General features: G+C 39.6%; 1 protein-coding gene across 4 annotated transcripts in view; it reads right to left on the reverse strand.

Annotated features, from left to right (window-relative positions):
- LOC140476952 (uncharacterized) overlaps positions 1-24918 on the reverse strand; it is a 121326-nt gene that overhangs the window by 59250 nt on the left and 37158 nt on the right. For all 4 annotated transcript variants that reach the window (XM_072569974.1, XM_072569973.1, XM_072569972.1 and 1 more), the window contains 8 exons: positions 16040-16075; positions 11545-11568; positions 9806-9859; positions 8795-8848; positions 5466-5510; positions 3929-3985; positions 2992-3045; positions 1380-1433 (listed from right to left, as the gene is read on the reverse strand). In XM_072569974.1, coding sequence (XP_072426075.1) covers positions 1380-1433; positions 2992-3045; positions 3929-3985; positions 5466-5510; positions 8795-8848; positions 9806-9859; positions 11545-11568; positions 16040-16075 — 378 coding nt within the window. The remainder of the gene's footprint in view (positions 1-1379; positions 1434-2991; positions 3046-3928; positions 3986-5465; positions 5511-8794; positions 8849-9805; positions 9860-11544; positions 11569-16039; positions 16076-24918) is intronic.

Raw genomic sequence — 24918 nt, forward strand, 5'->3', positions numbered from 1 at the left:
AAGACTTCTTCCAGCAACTTCTGGTTTTGATTTGTGTCAGGCGATATCAGTAATATCCAATAGGTACAGTATGGGTAACAATATGGACAACAATATGCCTTTGCCCTCAGCAGCCATGAAATGTGCTATACCCAGTATAGTGGCATACAGTGCCAAGGTGACATGGAGATTCCTCAATTTTCTGATCATGACAGGAATACTCTACATAAATGCTTGCTGCTGCTTCCCTACAAGCTTGGATTTAAACTATCTGAAACTTACATAATCCATTATAATGTGTTGATGGTGAGTGAGGTCAGTTAAGTTTAGTCTATCGAGCTCCAGTTTGGAAATGTGTACAATGAGGGCTGAATCTGATGGTCGTACTGGTGATCCCAGCCAGAAAACCAAGACCCTGCTGCATTCACTTCTGGAAGCCCTGATGTAATTGTTTGTCCATTAGGCAACTAACCTTCCTGGTATCAGAGTTTCCAACCCCTTAAGGGGATAGATCCTGCCTCCAAGAGCTTCTGGTCCACTGGAGAGCTGACAATCTCATAGACCCAGCAGCACCACCAAGAACATTGATCACTGCTTGGACTGTAGCCAAGCTGCTCTGACAGCGATCGAGTATTTCCCAGAATGGGAGGTCAAGGTATGGGGTTTGTCAGGCCTCAGCCAGATTGTGGAGCTAATTTCCACCCTGACAATGTGTGCCAAGATTTTCCACTTATTTAAAAAAAAACTTAGTGAATAATTGAGATGAACAAGTCAAGATTTCCCTCAAATTCACACCTACATTCCTGCCATGGTTTCAGATCCTAATTTAACAAGCTCTAAGTTCTCCCTTTAGATACAGGCACCCTCCTCTCCCTCAAGATGATCTCATTTATCATGCTGAACTGTTGTCTTGAACTGGCTATTTTATTGATCATACAGAAATAAATTCAGAAGAAGTCTGGGTATACTGTAACAAGCAAGTGACTCACCTTATGAAGGTATTACATGTGAACAGTTGCATTGGGGTTTTCAAGCAGGACTTTCGTTGTTTTAAAGTGGATTGAAAAGAAGTCTAACTTGTACCCTGTCCTATGCAATATGATTCAAAATTGGTGTTCAATATATGTAAACCTAGAAATAATTGTGGAGGTGTTTTTCTACAAAAGTTTATTACACCTGTATTAAATTCCTCTTGTCACCACTTAGCAGCATATTAACCCATTTAAAGTCATCCTTTTTAGCACTATTGAAAAGTTAAACAAGTACATAATTATCATAGATGATAGTTTTGAGGTTTTGGTGTTTCCAAAAATGATTAGAAATATAAATTGTCTCTCAAGAAATCATTTCTCAAGATGTATTCTAGAAGATTATTAAATTTAATTACATCAAATACATACCTCAAGTCCAGGAGCACCTCCAATACCTTGTTGCCCAGGAAAACCACGATTTCCCTGTGTGAAGAAACAACAGCATACATCAAGAACATAAGGAAGCAGGAATGGGAGGTAGGGGTAAACCATATAACTCCTCAGGCTTGCTCTGCCTTTTGATGTGAGCATGGCTAATCATCAGCTTTAACCTCCTTCTCCAGTCCTCTCCCAAAATGCATTGATTCACCTTACAAACCTAAAATGTATCCATTTCCAACCTAAATGTATTCAATAGTGGAGCATCTTTGGGCACAGAATTGGAATAAAGTCACAATTACCGGCATGAGGAAATTTCTCCTCATCTCAATCATTAATGGTCAACCCCCTACTTGGACATGTAACCTCAGCCAGGGGAATCAGATCTGACTTTGTGGTGTTTAATGTTGACACTGAGCATCTGGCAAGGTCATTGGCCTGGAAAGGAATATGGGTTGGGCAAGTTCAATGGATGGGGAGAGTAAGGGAGGACAGGAAACTCTGAGAAGAGTGAACTAGAGTTTATTCACCTAATTAAAAAGTAGCGACTTAGATTTGAGCTCTGTTGTTCTATTTTTTCTCAGATTAATGAACTTTGAATGTCACTCTGGCAAAGCAAGTGATTTTCTGCAATTCTTCAAGCATATTGTCTTTCTAAAAAGTAATAAAGTGATAACAGAAATTAAGTAATCAAATTGGGCTTGGGTTCAAAGCAACAGAGAAAAACGTTTGATAAATAGGAACACAAGAACAGGAGTAGACCATTCAGCCCTTCAAATCTAGGCTATTACTCTAGATCATGACTGGGGGTCATCTAGTTTAATACTTTACTCCCATATTCTTTGATATCATTCTTACTAGAAAGCTATCATTCTTTTTCTCTGAAGGAGGGAATCCCAAAGATTCACCTCTCTCTTATTGGAGCTCCTTCTCATCTCAGTTTTAAATGGTTTGCCTTTTTATTCTCAAATTGTTCCTCTTGTTCTGGGATCTCACAGACAGGAGGAACATTCTTTCTTCCTGAAAGGCCTAACCCTTTAAGAATTTTTCCAAGTTTCTATGAGATCACCTTTCAGTTTTCTAAACTCCAGAGAGTACGGCCTCGACACCTCAATCTCTCCTCATAGGACAGTCCCACCATCCTATTAAATGGTCTGGTAATCCTGCATGATGCCCCTTCTCAATTGCACACAATACTCCAGGTTTGGTTCACCAACGTTGTATACAATTGAAACAAGGTTTTATTACCACTGTACTGAAAAGAATCTTAAATTGTCACCTTTAATCTGTCCAATAAAGGTGGGCTTGGGTGGGGGAGAGGGGTTGCTGGTGGAAGGGCTGTGGATAGAGGGATAATTCCAGACAGCAGTAAGGATTTGTCCACCTTTTTTATCCACCTTTTGTCCTCTTTTTCTCATCTGATGTATAAAGTACCAGAATCACAGAAGCATTACAGTGCAGAAGGTGGACATTTGGTTCATTGTGCCTGCACTGGCTCTATTAACATTAACAGTATTATATTTACATAGTTGAGCTTTTTGTATCTTAACTCAAACTTAGACAAATGTGCAAACTACTCAGAAATGTAGCGTTGTTCACATACCTTTGGACCCTCTTTCCCAGCCTCTCCAGATGCACCTTTTTGACCTTTGTGGCCCTGAAAGCAGACGGGTAATTAGTTTAAGAATCAGTATTTCTGAGCAGTTGCAAGATGCGTTCAGCTGAGAATCCAAAATCTACCCTCACTGAATGGTGGAAGATAGGGTTGATCCCCGTCTGTCTGGACTCTCAAAGTCATTCGTACTCATGAGACAGCAGAAACCAGGCAGTACTTCACAAAACAGGGGGGACAATTGATATTATTTGTTTGCCACTGTGATGAGCTGCAACGTGAAGACTGGCTGAAAAGTGACAAGTCATCGAGGCTTGGACCATGATGGTAATCCATGCACAGAAGGGTCCAGCAACACACACAGGTGGGTGGGAGAGCAGATACTTTGGGTAAGGGGATTTGACTTTCCAAACCCCCACATCAGAGAGTGAAAACCCATTTCTGTCATTAGAAAAGTAAAATCAAAATTTTGTCTACACAACAAGAAGGCAAGTCTGGCCTTTAGCAGACAGTATTCTTGCTTCTGAGTCTGTAGTTTTAAGCTTCTATCATCACTCTAAAAAGTAAAGACATAATTTTAGTTGTAACTTCAGTATGGAATTAAGACAGTGTTCCGTTCTTAGGTGATTATCTTTGGATGTCAATTAAACGAAAGCCCATTCTGTAGACTATTAAGGATTTCAGGGCACTAGTCAATGGAAAGCAATGAATCTTCCTGTACTTTACGCAATATGCCTCAGGCAGCTGACAGAACCATTCCATCAGAAGATTAAACTGTTGGAGAAGAGTTTATAAGAGGAAAACTCCTTCATGGGCTATGGACCAATTTGTGGAATCTTTCTTTATCATGTATTCCCATGTGGCAAACTGCAGGTCAAAAGTCCTCAATCATTGTGTTTGTACACATTACAGTCACATTGTTGTTTACCTTAAATCCTAGCAGCCCAGGTGGCCCAGGAGGGCCTGCAGGACAGGACATTGTACACTGTAAAACAGAACAAAGATTCTCCTAGTTATGTTGCTCAAATTAATATCAAAATAAAAGTTTTCAAAATCAAAAGTTGTTGTTCAAGTAATTAACTTATATCCCACAGCTAGGATGTACACGAGTTAAATTCCTTTGTGTCATGCAACACTTCAGTAGATAATCAGGTGTGAACATCATCCATTCCTCATCCACGCGAAGACAGAGTGACCAAACAGACCAAACAGGTAGATTAATATACTGGTCGGCAGAGATGATCCACTGGCAAGCAGTGTGATTCACCAACAAATAGCTTGATTCAAATGACAAATAATGATCAAACTGAGAGATAAATTGACATTTATGTCATCTCCTGTAACATAAGAATGAGATTTGACTCACAAAGGACTGAGAATTCAATGGACTTTTATCACAGAAACTGGTATCTATATATGTAACATTACAATCAAAGGCCATTTACAGGTCTAGCTCAAATTAAGCAATTTGGATGCACTGGTGCTGATTTTAAGGAAACAAAATATGAGAACAATCAATCACTGCACATAGGTAAGCTGCACCAGGTTGAAAAATAAATCAAGTTTATGTCTATAATGCCATTTTTGTCAAACAGGAGCTTTGTATAATTAAACTGGCAGTATCCTTTGACTGTTGATGTTAGTTTAAAATCTGTAAGCAGCTTTTGGGTTCAGATTTTAGTTTTCATGGGTCATATCATACAGAAGAATTCAATGCACTTAAATGGCAGAGGCTGGCACCTACAGAAGTACACAACAATCACAGGCATGAATGTATCAAGGCTCAAGAGAAACTATTTGACTTATTGTAGCACGCTCCTCTCAGAATGTCATATTCAGTATGAACAGAGCTCAGTAAAATGCAAACTGCAAGTTTTATACCATGCTGTGATATGGTGATGAGAATGTCTCTTGAAGGTATATCACATATCAGCTGTGAGACAATGCAACACTGGCATCTACTGATTTACTTTGGCCATTTTCATTTTAAAAGTCACCTCTATCTTGACCATCTCTATCTTGAATGATCTTCCCAGGAATGTTGACCAGTTTTGCTCCTCCAAATGGTCCCTGATTTGCCATCTTTCATTCCTTCATTTGGTTTCAAACTTCTCTTTGGCCAGGCTTTACATGTGAAAATTCATCATCGTGGGGAAGATCACCAAACTCAGATATTATAAATGCACATTTGTATTCATGTAGAGGTAATGTGATGCGTACGCAACCATAAGATTTGGGAAATAAAGAGAAATTATTGTCAGGAGGAAAGAATCTAGCGTACAGAACTGGAAGGAGAGAACTTGATGTAGGTTCAAAATGACTCAAAATGAGGGCCTGAATTGAGTAGATGCTCATGAATAAGAATGGAAACCAATATTGGATTTGGATCCCTGAAGGCTCAAGGTAACTGGCACATTGAAAGTTATTTGCATAGATTGCTGTATTTGAATATGCTGCACACTTACCACAACATCTCCACTTCCATCTGTCCCTGGTATACCAGGTGGGCCCTTTAGCAAAGGAAACAAACAGCATTTAGCAACTTGCATGATAAATTCTTTTAAAAGGTAAAAACAGAACTACTTTCTGCAATTTTATTTCCATTGCGAATTGGATCCGCGAGTGTTTTACATCTTACTCAATTGGGTTTTATGAAAGCAATGAGACAGCAGTGAAATGACATGAGAGATGGGGAATTGAAGAAGTTATTTAATTTTGGGAGCAGTGCAACTGGGATCCCATTCACACAAAAGTGCTAAGTACTGTATATGTGTTTCAGTCACTGAGAAAATTAGATTTCCATTTCAAGGCCTTCTAAATTGAGAAACAAACAGAAAACAAAAGGCTCAGAAGAAAGGTGAAAACACAGCTTAAGAAAAGCAAAGGGAAATCATGCAAAGAGACAGGCAGCTAACATAAAAGAGAATCCCAAAGTCTTTCACAGGTGCATACATATTAAAAGTTTGAGAACAGGTCCCAATCAGGGTCAAGAATGGGGATTTACTCATTGTTGTTCACAAGATGTGAGCACTTGGAAGGGTTTAGAGGAATGCAGAGTACTGGGCTAATGGTAAGATTCTTAGTAGTGTACATGAGCAGAGAGATCTTGGTGTCCAGGTACATAGATCCTTGCAAGTTGCCATCCAGGTTGATAGGGTTGTTAAGAAGGCATATGGTGCGTTAGCTTTTATTGGTAGATGGATTGAGTTTCAAAACCATAAGCTCATGCTGCAGCTGTACAAAACTCTGGTGCGGTCGCACTTGGAGTATTGCGAAGAGTTCTGGTCACTGCATCATAGGAAGGATGTGGAAGCTTTGGAAAAGGTTTAGAGGAGATTTACTAGGATGGTGCCTGGTTTGGATGGAAGGTCTTACGAGGAAAGGCTGAAGGACTTGAGGCTGTTTTCATTAGCGAGACGAAGGTTGAGAGGTGACTTAATTGAGATGTATAAGATAATCAGAGGGTTAGGTAGGTTGGACAGTAAGAGCCTTTTTCCTCAAATGGTGATGGCTAGCATGAGGGGACATAGCTTTCATTTGAGGGGTGATAGATATAGGACAGATGTCAGAGGTTTCTTTACTCAGAGAGTAGGAGGGGCATGGTCCACACTGCCTGTAACAGTAATAGGCTCGCCAACTTTAAGGGCATTTAAATGATCATTGGATTAGGCATACGGACAAGAATGGAATAGTGTAGGTTAGATGGGTTTCAGATTAGTTTCACAGGTCGGTGCAACATCGAAGGCTGAAGGGCCTGTACTGCACTGTAATGTTCTATGTTCTATTACTGGCTGAGTCAACAATCTGTTCTGAAGAAGCATCATCTGTCCCAACGCTTAACTCTGTTTTCTCTCCATAGATACTGCCAGACCTGCTGAGTTTTCCCAACAATTTCTGTTTTTGTTAATGATTTCCAGCATTTGCAGTTCTTTGTTTTCTTCTATTGCCCATCTCTAATTGTCCTGAAGAAGGTGGATTGCCTTCATGAACTGCTGCAGTCCTTGCTGCTGGCTGCAGGAGAGAGTTCCTGGGAATTTGATGTGAACATGGAAGCAAGGGGCATGACTTCGATATTAAATTAGTAGTCTTTATCAGGGAAGCAGATGTTATCCATGATGACAAAGGATGATATTTATTCACTAATAGAATTGAAAATTGACGAGGAGGAGTGATTAGTTAACCTGTCAGTACATAAAGCAATCACTGAGACACGATATGATGCACCCACGGATGATGAAGCAAATGAGAATCAAAGAGGAAATTGTGTAAGCACTGCAATTAATTTTCTGTCATCATTAAACTCAGAAATGGTGCCAGAATACTGTAGAGTGCAAACATTACACCATTGTTGAAAATTTCTAATAAGTATAAGATCAGATTTTACAGATCAGTCAATTTAACTTCAATTTTATAGACATTTACAGCAACAATTATTTAGGATAGATTTAAGAATAACATGGACAAATGGTGGGTGAATCAAGGGGAGGGTGATGTGGATTTCTTAAGAGCAAGTCATGGTTAGTTACTTTGCTATAGTTTTTTGAAGAGGTAACAGAAAGGGTTGATGAGGGTAAGGCTGCAGATGTGGTATAGCTGGATTTCCACAAATAAGACTAACACAAAGGACAGTATCATCATAGATCCAAAATTAGCTGAATGATCAGAAAAAAAGAGAGAAAAATGGTTAAAGGATATCTTTCAAGCTGGAGGAATATTTGTAGTGGATTTCCTCAGAGGTCGATATTGAGATGTTTGCATTTCCTGATATATGTAAATATGATGGTGTGCGAGAGACAATGTCAACGTTTGCAGAGGAATACAAAATTTGGAATTACTGTAAACTGTGAGGGTAGTGGAGAACTTCAAAAGGATATTGACAAATTGATTGAATAGCTAGCTAGGTAGCAAATGAAGTTCACAGTGAAGGCATTTGAGGTGATACATTTTCGTACATAGAACAAAGCACAAGATAAAGGGTACTACTTTAAAGGCTGTGCAGGATCAGAGAGACCTGGGTGTACATGTACATAAGACATAAAAGATGGTGGGACAGGGAAATAAAGGATATATTCTCCTTTATTAATAGGAGCAAAGGGGTCATGCTATACTTGCATAACACTCTTGTCAGACTTATGTACAGTTCTGTGTGCAAAACGTCAGAATATATGTGAACACACTGCGGACAGTGCAGAAGTGAAGAGGTTTTCAAAAATTTTCAGGAGGTTTCCAGGGACAAGACACTTCCATTATGAACGGGATTGGAGACAGAGATTTTTCTTCCGAGAAAAGAGAAGGTTAAGAAGAAATTTGACAGAAGATTTCAAAATCGTGAGGGATCTGGACAGAAAAAAATTCAGAGAAACTGTTCCCATTTTGTAAAACAGTTGAGAACTAAGGACACAAATTTAAATTCAAAGTAAATTTGCAAAAGTAACAACTGCACTGAGAGAAAAGATATTTTCATAGAGTCAGTAGTTAAGGTTTGGAGTGCACTGTCTGAAAGTGGGGTTAGAGGCGGATTCCTTCAAGACTTTCAACAGGGTCTTAGTTGTTTTATTTGAATAGAAATACTGTGAGGGGTGAGTTGGAAAAGGAACAGAATGGCACCAAATCACAATGCTCATTCCAAGAGTTGATATTTCATAATGAACTGAATGATTTCCTTCCGCCCCACAGAAGTTTTGTAATTGAGTGAAATGGAACTACCACATATTCATCAATAGATATGTCCCAGGTAACCTAGCAATAGAAATACCAAAAGAAATAAACAAGAAAACGATAATACTGAACTTACCTGTGGACCTGGAGGTCCAGGTGTGCCTGATGCTCCTTTTGGTCCAGGGTCACCCTGACATTGAAAAGAAAAATAACAGCTCTGATTTTTTAACCTCACAATCAATGGGAAAATATTCCTTCTAGAGTTTAGCAGTACTGGATGTGTTCAAGCAACTGCATTCTGGTAAATGTCAATGCCATATGGCTGCTGTCCAAATTGCATTGACTGATGTGTAGCTCCTCTTGAGTGGTACTTAATAGATGATCAACAAAGGTCAATCTAGAGAGTGCAAGGAATGCGAATGTGAAAAAAAAATCCATAATAAAATCCAGCTGATGACTTAATATATTAAAAAAAGGGAAAGGCAAAGTGTTACAATTATAAAGTCACTTTTATGACCTCAGGATGTCTCACATAGAGTTCGACACCCAATGAAATAGTTCTGAAGTGTAGTTGGTCTGGTGTCTAACATCCATAAATAATGTAAATATACAAACATTAGTTGAAAGGGTTCAGAAAAGATTTGCTTGGGTGATGTTGCCAGGGTTGGAGGATTTGAGCTACAGGGAGAGACTGAATAGGCTGGGGCTGTTTTACCTGGAGCGTCAGAGGCTGAGAGGTGACCTTACAGAGGTTAATAAAATCATGAGGGGCATGGATAGGATAAATAGACAAGGTATTTTCCTGGGGTGGGGGAGTCCAGAACTAGAGGGCATAGGTTTCAGGTGAGAGGGGAAAGATATAAAAGGGACTTAAGAGACAACCTTTTCACACAGAGGGTGGTATGAGTATGAAATGAGCTGCCAGAGGAAATGGTGGGGGCTGGTACAATTACAGCATTTTAAATGCATTTTGATGGGTATATGAATAGGAAGGATTTAGAGGGATATGGGCCAAGTGCTGGCAAATGGGACTAGATTAGGTTAGGATACCTGGTCGGCATAGATGAGTTGGACCGAAGGGTCTGTTTCTGTGCTGTACATCTCTGTGACTCTATTAATTATGAATTCATCAAAATGATCAGCTTACAGGCTTTCCTGGAAGGCCAGGCTCTCCAGTCAGTCCAATCTCACCAGGTGGTCCCTGAAAAACAAAGACATTGGAGTCAATCAGACACATTTAATGTTCCTTTCAGATCAACGAGGTGTTACTTTCCAAAAAGAGCGAACAGTACTGATCAGTTGACAATATTTTCCTGATTCCAAAATAGATAAGTTGGGGTCTGTCACTCGCCAGGTGGACAGCCTGTGAGAGGCCTTCAGTGCCTCATTTAGGGAAGGCCCACCACCTTAATTGCAAGCCATAACTGGCCAGCAATAGGATCAAGCACCCAAATTGCCAGCTGCTGGATGAACAGTGACTGGCAGCTCTTCCTTGCAGGCCCTGAAACCTGATGGGCAGTGCCAGCTGCCAATCAAGTACCACAAGAGGCTGGGAGCAAAGAGGGGACCAGGTGAATGAGCCTCAGTGTAAAGAGGTTACAGGAGAAGGTAGAAGGGGGGAGATTGTCAGAGGCAAAAGCAGAGGATGACTTTCAGTGGGCACACTCCCCTTCCTAATATCAAGTCCCTCTTGATGCCAGACAGAGGGCCTGATAATAATGTACTTGCCAGGTCGATTGCATCGACCATGGCGGAATGAGACCCTTAAATAGGGAGGATTAGCCTTAAGTTTGGTCATGGGGTAAGCAAGTCTACCTGTCTTGAACTTAATTGGAGAAGAAACAGGAATGCTTATCTGGTATTGCCCCATCTAATTAAATGCACCCCATCTCAAAATGTGTCCCAGGGAAGGTATTAAATTCTACATAGTTTCCATACTCTTACATATTTCTGTCAGGAAATCACTAGGCCAAACAAGTGGAAATTAGATGTAATTAATTTACCTCCCATGTAGTTTGAAACTGCATTTGAAGGTAATAGCTACAAGTGACACTATCTCATAGAATACAATCCACCTCTTATCCTCAGAATGTTAACATCAAGATTAAATACAGCTTACCTGCTCACATAAACTGAATTATTTGGTTTAACCTGAAACCCAAACTACCATTGTACATATACAGATATTGTGCAGATAATTTTAACCAAACCAGGAAACAAGTGGCTTCAATTTGATCACCTATTTCCTGAGCGTAAAACTGGAAGAAATAGGAACTATAGAAAATTGCAAATTCTACCCAGTACACACAGTCCTTCATGACTGATCTCCCATCCAAAACTCTACTTTCCCATTCAATCCATTGTTTCCCTCAAAAGTCTTGAATTCAGAAAATGCATTGATATCAGTCTTAATTTGACATAATTATGGAGCATTCCCAGCACTCGGGGCTAAGAATTGCTAAAATGTGCACCTCACCTAAAGATAGAGGACAGTAAAATCATCCACAGTGTCAACCAACCTTCAAAATCAAGTTAAAATGGTCCTCCTATCATTTTGTTCACACAGTTCTTAAATACCAGTGAGAAGAGTTCAACTTCATTCATTGCTAGTCCACCCAGAACAAAAATAAAATGAACAAGACCAACTCTGGGCCTTGGTTCTACAGGCATAAAGTATCTCGAGTCACTACCTATGTGGCCTACATAGCATTCTTCAATAATATCAGGAATGTTCTATAATCCCATTTTCCTGTCATCAAAGGAAAATATTAGTAGGTACAATACTGAAGCTTCATTTTCCCAATGTTGTTAGTTATTTGGGATCATTCCTTATTCTCTGTACAAACCATATCAAGAATTACAATTAATCCCACACAAAAGCCTTACCGGAATTCCAATTTTTGCAGGTCCCTGTTGAAAATAGAAAGAAAAGGCTTTATTAAGAGTAGATACAATATGGAGCTGGAAAAGCACAGCAGGTCAGACAGCATCAGAGAAGCAGGAAAGTTGATGTTTTGGGTCAGGACCCTTCATCGAGACTTTTTTTTAAACAAATAATTTCAATTGGATTATCAGAAATATTTGAAATTGTATCGTATCAGGGATGCAGAGTGCTAAAATAATGCCATGTCAATTTACTTTTTCAGATGCAGCCAGATGATTATGTCCAGACAAGAAATAATAATAAATTGAAGTTTTTTTGGGGTAAAACGACATTGTTAGCTCTTGTAACATATATCATAAAAATCAGGTTCCTGTTGAGACAGATGTCCTAAAATGTATTAATAACATTAAAAATGTACATAATAATAGTTCAGACATAGTCTAGATGCTAGGTTTATTGATTGTTACTATATCTTATTACAAATGCATTAAACTGATTCTTTGGTAATTCATATCAGGTAAAACATGCCATGAAGGTTTATAACTGTAAGGCAAGCAGATTCTGTTTCTCTGGTCTAGAAACGATGCAATAATACATCTCCCTTTTTGCACTTAAAGAATGAGAACTGTTTTCCAATAACATGCACAATAATGTGTATAGATAGATTTCTTTTGTATGTCTGGAAAACACTTTGGTGAGCATCTAATACAACCAGATCTAGCTTCATACAGGTATAAGAACTTCCCTCTGTGGTGTGCTGTCTGTCATCACAAATTAATGTGTATCATTTGTCATAGATACCTGATCATTGTTTGGCGTGTTATCTTCAGTTTTTGAGCTGTCATTCTATGTAAAAGGCAGTTGACCAAATGCAGTTGCACATCTTGCTTATTTCTTTGTCAGAATTGATCATTGCTCATTACAACAACATATGAACTAGGCCGTACAATTACATAGCACCTTTTATGAACCTATGAGTTTGTATGAAAATCTCAATCTTTTATGCTTTGTTCTGGTTCAAGTTTGGGGAGGTGTAGTGGTAATGTCACTTGAATAGTAATCGAGAATCTCAAACTACTGATCAAGGAACATGGGTTCAAATCCTAGCATGGCAGATGGGAAAAATTTGAATTCAATAAAGGAATGAGCTGACTTAGCCAGTTATGCCCATATTGGTAAACAATTTAAATAAAGTTACAATGATTGTTTACATTCTCATTGATCAAGATTCTGTATCATTATTTCATAAGACACATAAGACCATAAGACATAGGTACAGAAATTAGACCATTCAGCCTATCAAGTCTCCTCTTCTCTGCCATTTAATCATTTCCCTTCTTTCCAACAATATGTCATGAACATGTGATTGGGTGGTTAGATTCTGGATGGAAGAACCATATGGATCTCTCTTCCAGTCATGAGAATGCATGTAAGTAATTTTTTTTGGAATAGAGCACAGATTGAGAATAGCGATTCAAAAATCTTGGCAGGTACCATTATACTTGACTATCATGATTTTTCAGTGTGAACAGTATTTTTTGTGAACTGTCTGACTGAGCATATTGAGATAATGAGATGATATGGTGAACACACCATTTCTATACATACTGTATATGCTCATGTATATATATATAAATCAACCCCTTATTTTCAGCCAAAAAAGTCTGGTATTTTTCATATACCTTGTGTAGACGTCAACCCTAGTTTTTCAGGGGTCTCTTCCGGACTATCCCATAATATTTGTGATACACGGTGAGAAGAGTCTTTTGCTGTGAATATCAGTTTTTTGATGTGAAGTGTTTATTGTATATTATTAACAGTTTTATGCAGTCTTTTCTTAACAAAATACTATCTGTCTTTTTTTTGTTTTTACTGCTCCTCTGTTTTTATTTCATGAATTGTGTATTGCACAAATACCCCCTGTAGATAGCCTGACCACCTGCTGGTATGCCTATTAACGTTTGATCAGCTGTGTAGACCTACATGCAATTTACGGTACTGGTAACTGGAATACGGTATGATAGTACTGTTTTACCGTAGCAAGCAGAATGGAGACAGTTATTTTGTAGATAAATATTCAATAATGGCTATAATTCTTCTTCCTTTTGTTGTTTATTATTTTATATAGAGATCTGGCTCTTGTTTGCCCATTTTTTGACTCATGCCAAGCATGAATTTCATCTCTTCAAAAACAATACCTCATGTATAAGTCAATTTCTTAATTTCAATTTAAGAAAACAGTCTTCAAAACTTGACCTTTACACAAGTATATACCAAAGTTTGGGAGAAGATTTGTAGCTCGGGTGCTCGTTGTTGTGGTCCTGTTCGCCGAGCTGGGAATTTGTCTTGCAAACGTTTCGTCCCCTGTCTAGGTGACATCCTCAGTGCTTGGGAGCCTCCTGAAGCGCTTCTGTGCTGTTTCCTCCGGCATTTATAGTGGCACTATAAATGCCGGAAGAAACAGCACAGAAGCGCTTCACAGGAGGCTCCCAAGCACTGAGGATGTCACCTAGACAGGGGACGAAACGTTTGCAAGACAAATTCCCAGCTCGGCGAACAGAACCACAACAACAAGTATATACCGTAGTTGAAAGGGTCACTACAGTATTGTAGACCAGGCAATTTATTGAGCCACACAGAACAAAATAATTATGGCAGTCAACACTCATTGCACGAGTGGAATCTTGGATTTGTAACATAAAGAGAAACCACTTGATGAAGTAGTGAGTCAACAAAATGCAACCATGTTGTTGAACATGGAAAATATCAGTGGCGAATTTGCACCAGGTGTCACAAACAATCTCACATGGAAGGCAAGGGTTCTCTTAGTTGCTGTGGTTGATTAATCAACACGATGTTGCAGTCTGGAATCTTTCGTGCTGTAACTGATTGGCTTGTTCCTTTGTAGATTGTAACAATATGTCAATTTGTACATTATACCAATAATCGAAGGTCCTGCTGTATTCACAGAGTAAAATATTTCTGGTATCCATAAGGAGGAGCTAAATTCTATTTGGGGTACACCATTTGGATGGAGGTAATGTTTCAGCTTGTCTGATAGCATACATGCTGTGTACCATATTAACGACACATACTTTCTGCTTGGGTACTGTAGCTGTGATGTCGCAAACATCTCTTGAACCTCATTGCAATGTTTGCACACCATGGATGGAAGTTTTAAGACACTCTTAACATTGGTGCTTGATTGATTTTTCTTCACGTGCAACTGTGAAGCTTGTGTTACACTTTCAGCTTTCCCTGGGCAATTAGATTTGTTGCACATTTTAGCATAATGTCATTTTGTAGAACATAGCTTAGATTTATCACAAAAAGATAGACAATCAATTGGTGAATGAGGCAAGCCACATCCCATACAGGAGTTAGATATTTCACTGAATTAGATGATGGTTTGAATATTTGTTGGAAAGTCAAGCATCTGAAGATGTTCCAGCCCAGCTACAATTGTTTTGAACTTGTGTCCATTATCTAGTTATCTATCAATAATATATTCTTTAGATTTTTCTACCTGTGCTTTGCTGAGGGACTGAATGGGTGCAGTTTAACAACAAGTTCCATAAGTATTTCAGTTAGGCTCACTTGGTGAAATTGCATTCTGTACTTTAGTGTCAATGTCTGCCAATGACTTAATTGATTCATTGGGCTACAGTTGACTTGATCTTCTAAATCTCCCGGAAATTATGGCAGGACCTCTTGTGGTCATCATTAGAACTTCTGGAGAAATTGATTATTCTTGATCCTTCTTTTCCAGAACATTTAAGAGTTAGGACAATTGCCTTTATCAACTGTTTATTTACTCAGGGAATAAAGTTGTTGTTTAGTTGAAACAGTTGAAACTCTAAGAAATTCTGTTTGACTTCAATCTTAATTATAGTCTTTAAAATGCCAGTATAAAAATTTACATTGTGGCATAATGCTTGCTTTTTAAATTATTGTTGCTTCCTCTCACTTTTTCTGATGTTGCTGTTTAACAATCATAGGCTTGTGTATGTAGATGGAGCTCATGCCATGAAAGTAGTCATATCATACATGCCTTTTTCTTCTTTTTGTGCTGTTTCTGGCAAGCAAGACAAGCCAGTAACATTCACACTACAAAATACCAGGCAATGGCAATCTCCAACAAGATAGAATCTAACCATCATCTCTTGAAATTTAACTGAATCCCCACATCAACATTCTTGGGGTTACCATTAACCAGAAGCTAAACTGTACACTGGAAATCAATTCCTGCAGCAAAACCATCGCTTCATCACTTTAAGTTCAATAGATCATAAACATTGCCTGGGTAGCAACATCTTTAAAAGTAGTTTGACAGAATTAAAAATTACATAGTTTTTATTTGTGTTTTAGAATTACTCGTGCCAATTACTGTTAATAAGCCTTCAGTTAAATTATCACACTTAGGCACCCAGCTGCATAAAGGAAAAGCAAATGCAAAAACTTTAAATCTGAAATATAATTACAAAGGTTAATACTTACTGGTGGACCTTCTGGACCAGGCATGCCAGGAGGGCCCTTAAAAGAAAACAGATTATTAGAAAATTAACATATTATACATGACTGATATCACTTACAGAAATCATAGATTTATCCAATAAATCAAATCTTGCCTCTTATATTTCCTCTGGCTGAGATAGAACAAGCAACTCACTCTAATGTTACTGCCACTGTTATTATTGAAAGAGCAACCTCATATGATTTATTTCTTCTTTCCTAGAAGTCTTTCACTGTGGCAATGTAATGTGGCAGGATCTCTGTATTTAAACTGTGTTGGAAAAACAGTATTTGTAATCAAAAGTAAAAGCTTCACCCAATCTCGTCACAAATTGTTCCAGGATTCTTGTTCTACACCAGGATTCTTGTTTGTTTGCTCCAAACTCTCATGAGTTTAGATTTCTCCATTTTCAATGTGCAATATATTTTAAAATCAGAGCAGTAGGATAGAGGTCCAGATACTTGTAAACATATGCTATGGAGTGAAATGGTAAGGTGTGAAGATAGTATTGCCAGGCAGGTAAAGTAAAGCAAGTAAAGTAACTATAGTCTCACTATATCATAAGGCTGCTCTCTCATTAGCCAGAGAGTTGACTGGTGGTAACTTAACCTGAGGGTCACCACACCTCAGGTGAGGAGAGAGGTTGAGAAGGAGAATCCTTCATAGAAACCTCAGCCAGTGGGAGAATTGAACACATACTGCATCACAGATCAGCCATCCAACCAGCTGAGCTAACTCAACACCTCTCAATAGAGATGAGCATGCAAAGACATGCATTGGTGGGAGGGGTGAAAGTGAAGGTTGAGTGATGCTGAAGAGTATAGCAAGGGAAAGAAAGGAAATTGGAGAATGGCACTTTTGAGAGTTGTAGTAGAAAGTACACCTCAGGCTAACATCAGTGAAAGAACTATGGAAAGGTCTGCCTCAAATGTGGTGGAAGCAGAGTTCCTGAATATTTTTAAGACAGAGTAAATAGATTCTCGATAAGCATAAGGGTAAAAAGTGAAGTTGGTGGGAATGTTAAGTGTTAATGGTGGAGCAGACCTGAGGAAACCAAATGGCCTATTCCTGCTTCTCATTCATATTTCTATAAATTTGTGGTAATCTAAGAGGGGGACATCTGAAACCTGCACTCGTGAGGAATGGGCAAGTGGAAATCTTGGGTGTGTGTTGTGAACTGGAAGAGCTTGGAAAGTAAGAACATAACTTGAAGGCTAAAATGGGGTGAAGAGAACAACAGAGATGCTGGAGGAAGTATTTTGGAGGCCATATGAGCAGAAAGTATATTGGGGAGTCCCTATAAACTGAAGTGATGTTGAATAAGTTGAGAATCATAATTTCTACCTAATACAAGGAAAGAGTGTTCAATAAAAATCAAAATGTTCTTAACGTAAAAAATTCAACATTTCCCAGGGAGAATGTGACCCTCTCTTCTCCAGAACTTGACAAAAATAAGTATAAAGTTAAGGAGTCCAATCAAACGTGAACCCACAATCAACTCCAGGCTATCAACAGAATGGACACTTGTTCTGGTAAAGATTTTCCAGCAATTTGTTTTTGTTTCTGATTTCCAGCATCCGCAGTTCTTTCGATTTTTATTTATTTATTTAATTCTAAATGTCAGTCAGAGCCGAACATAGCTTACTGGCATACTTCAGTGTTACACATGTTTTTAGTTGCAGCAGGATGTATTGCCTTATGCTGTCAATTAGCAGCTATTGCTCATGGGAGCTTTTTGTTATAATCTTTACCAGTCACCTTAACAATGATTCATAATTTTCTTCTTAGAGGCCAAGATTGAATTTGAAGCTTTACAAACTATTGTAAAGGTCAATCTGTCAAACAATTTCCCTTGATATAGTACAATGAAGTAAAGAAAGGAGCGACATTAATTTTTGAATAAGTGAAAGGAGAACTCATTACATTGAAATAAATATATCTTTTACAGGTTATTTAGAAGTTCTCTTGCTGACACTTTTTTCCAATTAAAATAAATCTCACTTTGATAACTTTGATCTCCTCTCAGTTTTCTAAAATGACATTACATGAGAAAAAGAAGAGCAGTCAGCGGCTCAGTTTCCAAATTTTGGGTATTGCAGTCTTGTCATTGAAGTGTATGATACCAATTACTGGTTGAATTTAGCCGTGATTCTTATTTTCCCTCCTACTCCTTTCCTATTCCTAGCAATTCTGCTGTGAAGAGGCATGTTTCATATGGGCAGGAATGGAGAATATCAGAGGGTGAATTATCTCAGGTTCTTCTCTCATAGCTCCCCTGATCAGTGAAGATCAATACTAGAAAAAGTTTTGAAGGAGGAATTAAACAGCCTGAAGAAAACATTAGGGATAATAAAAAGATCCTCACCACTTGAAGGCTTGCAAAACTGCTTCTAGAATGACATCCACTATTCCTCAAGAAAAAGTTTAACCCTTTCCTACATTAGTGTTATAAAGTTGCTGAAATCAGTGTTATTCTTGGCATTTCATGTTTTTTTCTCAACGTGAGCACTTTGAGCATTCCTACATGGTCTTTGTCAGTTGGGAATTTGGCATTCAAAGGGAAGCTAGATAAGCACTGAAGGGAAGAAGCAATAGAATGCTATGTTGATGGGGTTCGATATAGAGGGATGTAGGGAACTCGTATGGGATAAAGAGACTTGCAATGACATTTGGCTGAGTGGCCTCTTTACTTGTGCTATATTTACACTGCAATACTTTGCAACAAATCTATATATATATTCTGTATACATGTGCCAGCTCACCTTCACACTAATGAGCCATATTGAGGAGAATTTCCTCTTCTGAGATTGTGCATGGTGAGTCTGAGAAATGAGAAATACTTCTCCTTGGGGTGAGTTGTGTTTGTGCACGGCTACAATTTTAAAATTCAATATATTTACATGTGCTGAGGAACAGCATGGCTAAAGGGCCAAATTTTACTGGCAAGAAGGTATGAAGTTCTTTCTCCCCAACCAAAGAATTCCATGCCCCAAATTCCAGCTGCCATTTTAAAATTGTGCTCAGATATTTCACCTGTGAACCCCAGGACGAATGGTGGACCTTTCATTATGGCCTCCACCCACGCCTGGAGATAGCAGAGAAGAAGCAGGTCGGCCCTAAATTTCACTGACTGATCCCGAGACATCTCCTGTTGCATATGCATGAGCACAGGGGAACATCATGCTGCAGTTGTATAAGACTCTGGTGCGGCCGCATCTGGAATATTGTGTGCAGTTTTGGTCGCCATACTATAGGAAGGATGTGGAGGCACTGGAACGGGTGCAGAGGAAGTTTACCAGGATGTTGCCTGGTATGGTAGGAAGATCCTATGAGGAAAGGCTGAGGCACTTGGGGTTGTTTTCATTGGAGAAAAGAAGGTTTAGGGGTGACTTGATAGAGGTGTACAAGATGATTAGGGGGTTAGATAGGGTTGACAGTGAGAACCTTTTTCCACGTATGGAGTCAGCTATTACAAGGGGGCATAGCTTTAAATTAAGGGGGGGTAGATATAGGACTGATGTTAGGGGTAGGTTCTTCACTCAGCGAGTCGTAAGTTCATGGAATGCCCTGCCAGTAGCAGTAGTGGACTCTCCCTCTTTATGGGTATTTAAGCGGGCATTGGATAGGTATATGGAGGATAGTGGCTTAGTGTAGGTTAGGTGTGCTTTGATCGGCGCAACATCGAGGGCCGAAGGGCCTGTACTGCGCTGTAATGTTCTATGTTCTATGTTCTATGTTCTATCTCGTTCCCTTGGTACCAGAGGCTATCCCACCTGACATGGGTGGAGGTGGCTAAAGCATTCAGTGCAAATAACTGCTTTGATTTCCATCTTGAGATTTCTCAAAGTTTAGTTTTCTCAGCACATTTGATAAAATAGAAAGCTAAACATTAATGATGGCAGTTCTGGCATTTATAAGACATTTAACAAACAACAAATTCCCCTTTAATTAGCAACTTACCTGTGCCTAGTGAGAAGCTTGACAAAACCATAAACAATACAGTAGGATGCTCTCAATATTGTGAAAAGCCTTGCTGTACTAATTATCCAATTCTGCCCCAAATCGAGCCATAGTCCATGTTGCTCAGTCCCCAATAATGTACCTGTTAAGCCCCTTCTCAGTCTTTTCTGCATCATTGAACATAGTCCCAGTATCTCAAGTCTCTCCAGAAAACCAAAGTTTCCCATTCCCGTTAAAACCCTCAAGAACCGGTGTTCTATGCTTTGTATGACTTTAACGTCCTTCTCAACACAGCAAACTTTGTGAGCATTGTGATCATTTTCAAGTGGAGTGGTCCAATGTGGTGTTTATAAATTAATGGCTGAGTCAGAATTGTGCTACCTGGTGTGGTATTCTGCAAACAACCCGTTCATATCAATTCCAGTCTTACTCATGAGTGCTATTAGTGGACGTCAACTATAATGGTGTCACAATTGACCTTAGTTTTACAGGGCTAAGAGAAATGAAAAAAGACATGTTTATCGCTCTTAACTATGAGTCAATGACCTTCTTTTGGAAAATCCATTGCATGAATATTATAGAGTTATAGAGTCATACAACACAGAAACAGATCCTTCAGTCCAACAATCCCAAACTAACTGGCTCCACATGCTTGCTCCTGGTCCATATCCCTCCAAACTTTTCCCATTCATATTCTTATCCAAATATCTTTTTAAACATTGTAATTGCACCCATATCCACTACTACCTCAGGAAGTTCATTCCACGTGCAAACTACCCTCTGTGTACAAAACAATTTTTCCCTCATGTCTTCTTTAAATCTCTCTCCTCTCTCTTTAAAAACATGCCCCCGTGTCTTATTCAGCAATGATGTTATTCCTTCACCATTGGAGTTGATGCCTAAACTCAGACATGAAAAGCAAGAAGGTAGTGAAAGACTATTGATAATTTTGGAATCATACCCAGGCATGAGAGAGAATCTTCAGAAGTCTGGAGCTAGACTGAAAGGGTGGTTAAGACAAAGTTCCTCATTGCAATGAAAACAAAAACAAATTGGATGTGTAACCTCCTGACCAAGAGCTAAAAATTGGGAATTGCTCATTTTCAGCCAAAAGTGACTCTTCCTATGCTGTAAGCATTTCTTATATTAGTATGGTTCTTTGCTTCTATGCTCCTGTGCCTCGATATGTTTCTAAGCCCTTGTAAAATTTACTTGAGTAAATTTTCTGTGTCGGTTTTCCAGGCACATGCGTAGTGTGCATATCAAGAAATCACATACCTCCAGAGCAAGCTTTTCTACCCATTAAAATTTACCATCTGCTCTCTGTCTACACCTGGGGCACAGAGAATCTCCCACTGTCTTTAATATTTGAAGGATGTGAAGTGCCTTGAGATGTTCAGCCACATTAAAGCTGTTTTGTGAGTGTAAGTTATTGCTATGGTATTTCTAGGTCCAAATATCATTCCAGTTTCCGGGCTTTATTGAACATTAAAACTTTACAGGAACATATTTTTTGCTAACTTTAATTGATAACAGGCAAATATACATTTGGAAGGCTGGCGTGCAGTCTCAATTTGATATTAGTAGGCTGCTTCCCAAAAAATGAGAGCTGAGAATTTTCCTGGGGTTCCTGCAAATAAATTATTTGTGCCTCTCACAGCATGAGTTTAATAGTAGCCTGAAGATCATCAGCTTCCTCATTAAAAAAACTGCAGCTCAGCATCTGGTAAAAGAGCAAATGCAGCAACATGCTGCTGTAATTGTTAATTAGCTTAGCTTCTGGCCACTTTGAGCAAGATGAAAAAGGAGAATTTTCATTTGCTCCCCTGTTGAGATTATCAATGATCCGTTAGGCTGTTACACCAAGGGAGTGATTCAGAATAACCACCTGGGCCTGAATAATACTTCTTTGCATCTATCTTCTGATTAATTTTGTGCCTAACCTTCTTACTAATTTTTGGTGTGGTAAAGTGAACACTAGTACACAAACTTTTGAGGAAGTCTCTTTTGTGTTGTACATCAGGAAACAAGGTGAGTTGATGCTCTAGGAGAAAGTAAGGACGACAGATGCTGGAGATCAGAGTCGAGAGTGTGGTGCTGGAAAAGCACAGCAGGCCAGGCAGAATCCGAGGAGCAGGAGAATCAACATTTTGGGCAGAAGCCCTTCAACAGGCATAACTCATTCCTGAAGAAGGGCTTATGCCCGAAACGTTGATTCCCCTGCTCCTCGGATGCTGCCTGGCCTGCTGTGCTTTCCCAGCACCATACTCTCTGAGTTGATGTTCTAACACACAGAATTCCAAAGACAGCAAGAAAGAAATGGGATTCCAAGTCAGCAAAACTAGTTCTGACCTACACCAGAACATAAAGCATGGAACATCATTGATGAAACCTTGGAGCAAATGATGCTTGAAATTTCCTGACTAAAAAACATGCTAATAAGCATTACAGTAATGGGAGAAGGAACAGATGTTGAGGCATCAGCATGGAATCCTAGATGTGTTTAGATACTGCAGCATCCAGGAGCAGTTCTTCAACTATTCCATTTAAACCTCTTTAGTTCCAAATTTTAAATCTGAATGATTTTATCCTTCAGATCGCTTGAAAGTAAGATTATTGTTAGCATTGATCAATTGTAGCAGCATTATTCACTGCACCAGCACAATCTCTTCTATTTCAGCCCCACATGAGCAGAAAACTATGGGGAAGTGTTTGGGACAGACTGCACTGTGCCTGAGGAAGAAATGTGAACTGTGAGCTGATGAAACAAAAATAAGGCTGCCCCATGGCAACTGCATGATGTGAGCAAACCCATCACTTGCAGCAGCACTAGATGTCTATGGCTATGACAGGGGGAAGGTGCCCGAACAGGACTATAGCTGCCCCTAGAAGGTACATCTCATAGGGTCAAAAGAGGACCTTAGCACATGGGAATGGAAGTCCCAGGAAGATCTGTGTAAGATGGTGGTGTGGAAGGTAGGGGTGGAATGACATCTTGATGGGGTGATCCACAATACACACTCCCGAAAGAGATAAGCCCCCGGCACTTCCTTCCTTCCTTCCTGACTTTATTAATGTAGAACTTTAAAAACAGCCTGCACATTCCTGCCTGACTACGCATGCCAGCCAGATTTTGGCCTGGGCAGGATATAGTTGGGATTGTATCCATTGCTCCCGATGTGGTCTCCTCTACATTGGGGAGACTGGGCGCCTCCTAGCAGAGTGCTTTAGGGAACATCTCCGAGACACCCGCACCAATCAACCAAACCGCCCCGTGGCCCAACATTTCAACTCCCCCTCACTCTGCCGAGGACATGGAGGTCCTGGGCCTCATTCACCGCCGCTCCCTCACCACCAGACGCCTGGAGGAAGAACGCCTCATCAACCCCAGGGCATCAATGTGGACTTCAACAGCTTTCTCATTTCCCCTTCCCCCACCTCATCCTAGTTTCAAACTTCCAGTTCAGCACTGTCTCCTTGACTTGTCCGGACTTGTCTGACCTGCCTAGCTCGTTTTCCACCTATCCACTCCACCCTCCCCTCCCTGACCTATCACCTTCATCTCCTCCCCCACTCACCCATTGTACTCTATGCTACTCTCTCCCCACCCCCACCCTCCTCTAGCTTATCTCTCCATGCTTCAGGCTCACTGCCTTTATTCCTGATGACGGGCTTTTGCCCGAAACGTCGATTTCGCTGCTCCTTGGATGCTGCCTGAACTGCTGTGCTCTTCCAGCACCACTAATCCAGTATTTGGTTTCCAGCATCTGCAGTTATTGTTTTTACCTCAGGATATAGGTGGGGTCAATTTTATTGAGATCAATTGATCCTTAACTATTTATTTCATTTTGTGAATGGGCTGCTCTCTATATTGTGGCACCAGTGCAGGATGAGTTGAAAGGTGGTGATGAAGCCTTTTTTACATGCCCTCTCACTGAAGAAGTGGCCAGGTGGGATATGTAATACCCAGTCCCATATCCTATTTTTACCCAGTTACCCTAATTGAAGGTGGTGGTCCGATTTACGCCTGCAGCTCCAGCACTGAATGGTGAGGGGATCATGGCACCTCTAAAATCGCAAATGTAAATTTAACTTTCATCTTCTCCCAGAGTAAAGTCAGAGTTTGGTCTCACTGACACCATCTAGCAATGGTAATTGGAGAGCAACTGGACACATGGCACCTTGACTGAAGTCTAACTCTTTTCTCCTTAGCTCATAGTGCTGCTAACTCCAACTACTTCCCTGGATGAACTCTGCACAGAATGATATTTTATCACATGCTCTTAAAGAGTAACACTTCGCATCAAATATCAAGTTGAAGTTCAGATGGCTGTGAATCAAATCAACAACAAGATTGTGTCAGTGGAAATTCCAGATTTTCTAATCCTCATCAGTATAACATTCAATGTACATTATGGCGAGGCACTTATTTGAAAAATATGTTGCAATTCAGATTTCCATTTCACAGATTTTCATCTGTATCTCTCCTTGAGGCAATTCTCACTGCCATTCCTTGACACAAGAAGCACAATATTCTATGTCATTCTGTTAATCTACTTTTCATGAAATATCTTGGAATGAAGGCAGAAATAATTATGGCAAGTACGCTACCAGGCAATATCCCTCAATAACTTCCCACATCTACCACCACTCCACATTCAGTCTCTCATTCAAATTTGTCAATTAACATGATTGTAAGTTTTTTTATAAAACAATGCATGCTGCAAATGTCACCACAATGTGGCACAAGAGTATGTGAAGAGGCAACTTCCTAAGTAGCCAGTCTCAAAGATAGAGCTCCTGGAAGTTCTGAGGAAATCACTTCAGCCATAAACTGCTTCCCAAGACTTGAAGAGCCAAAGATAATCGCTTTGCTGTTTCTGCTGATTTATACTGGGAGTTA

Source organism: Chiloscyllium punctatum, chromosome 5 (assembly GCF_047496795.1).
Source record: "Chiloscyllium punctatum isolate Juve2018m chromosome 5, sChiPun1.3, whole genome shotgun sequence".
In the NCBI taxonomy this organism is placed as follows: Eukaryota; Metazoa; Chordata; class Chondrichthyes; order Orectolobiformes; family Hemiscylliidae; genus Chiloscyllium; species Chiloscyllium punctatum.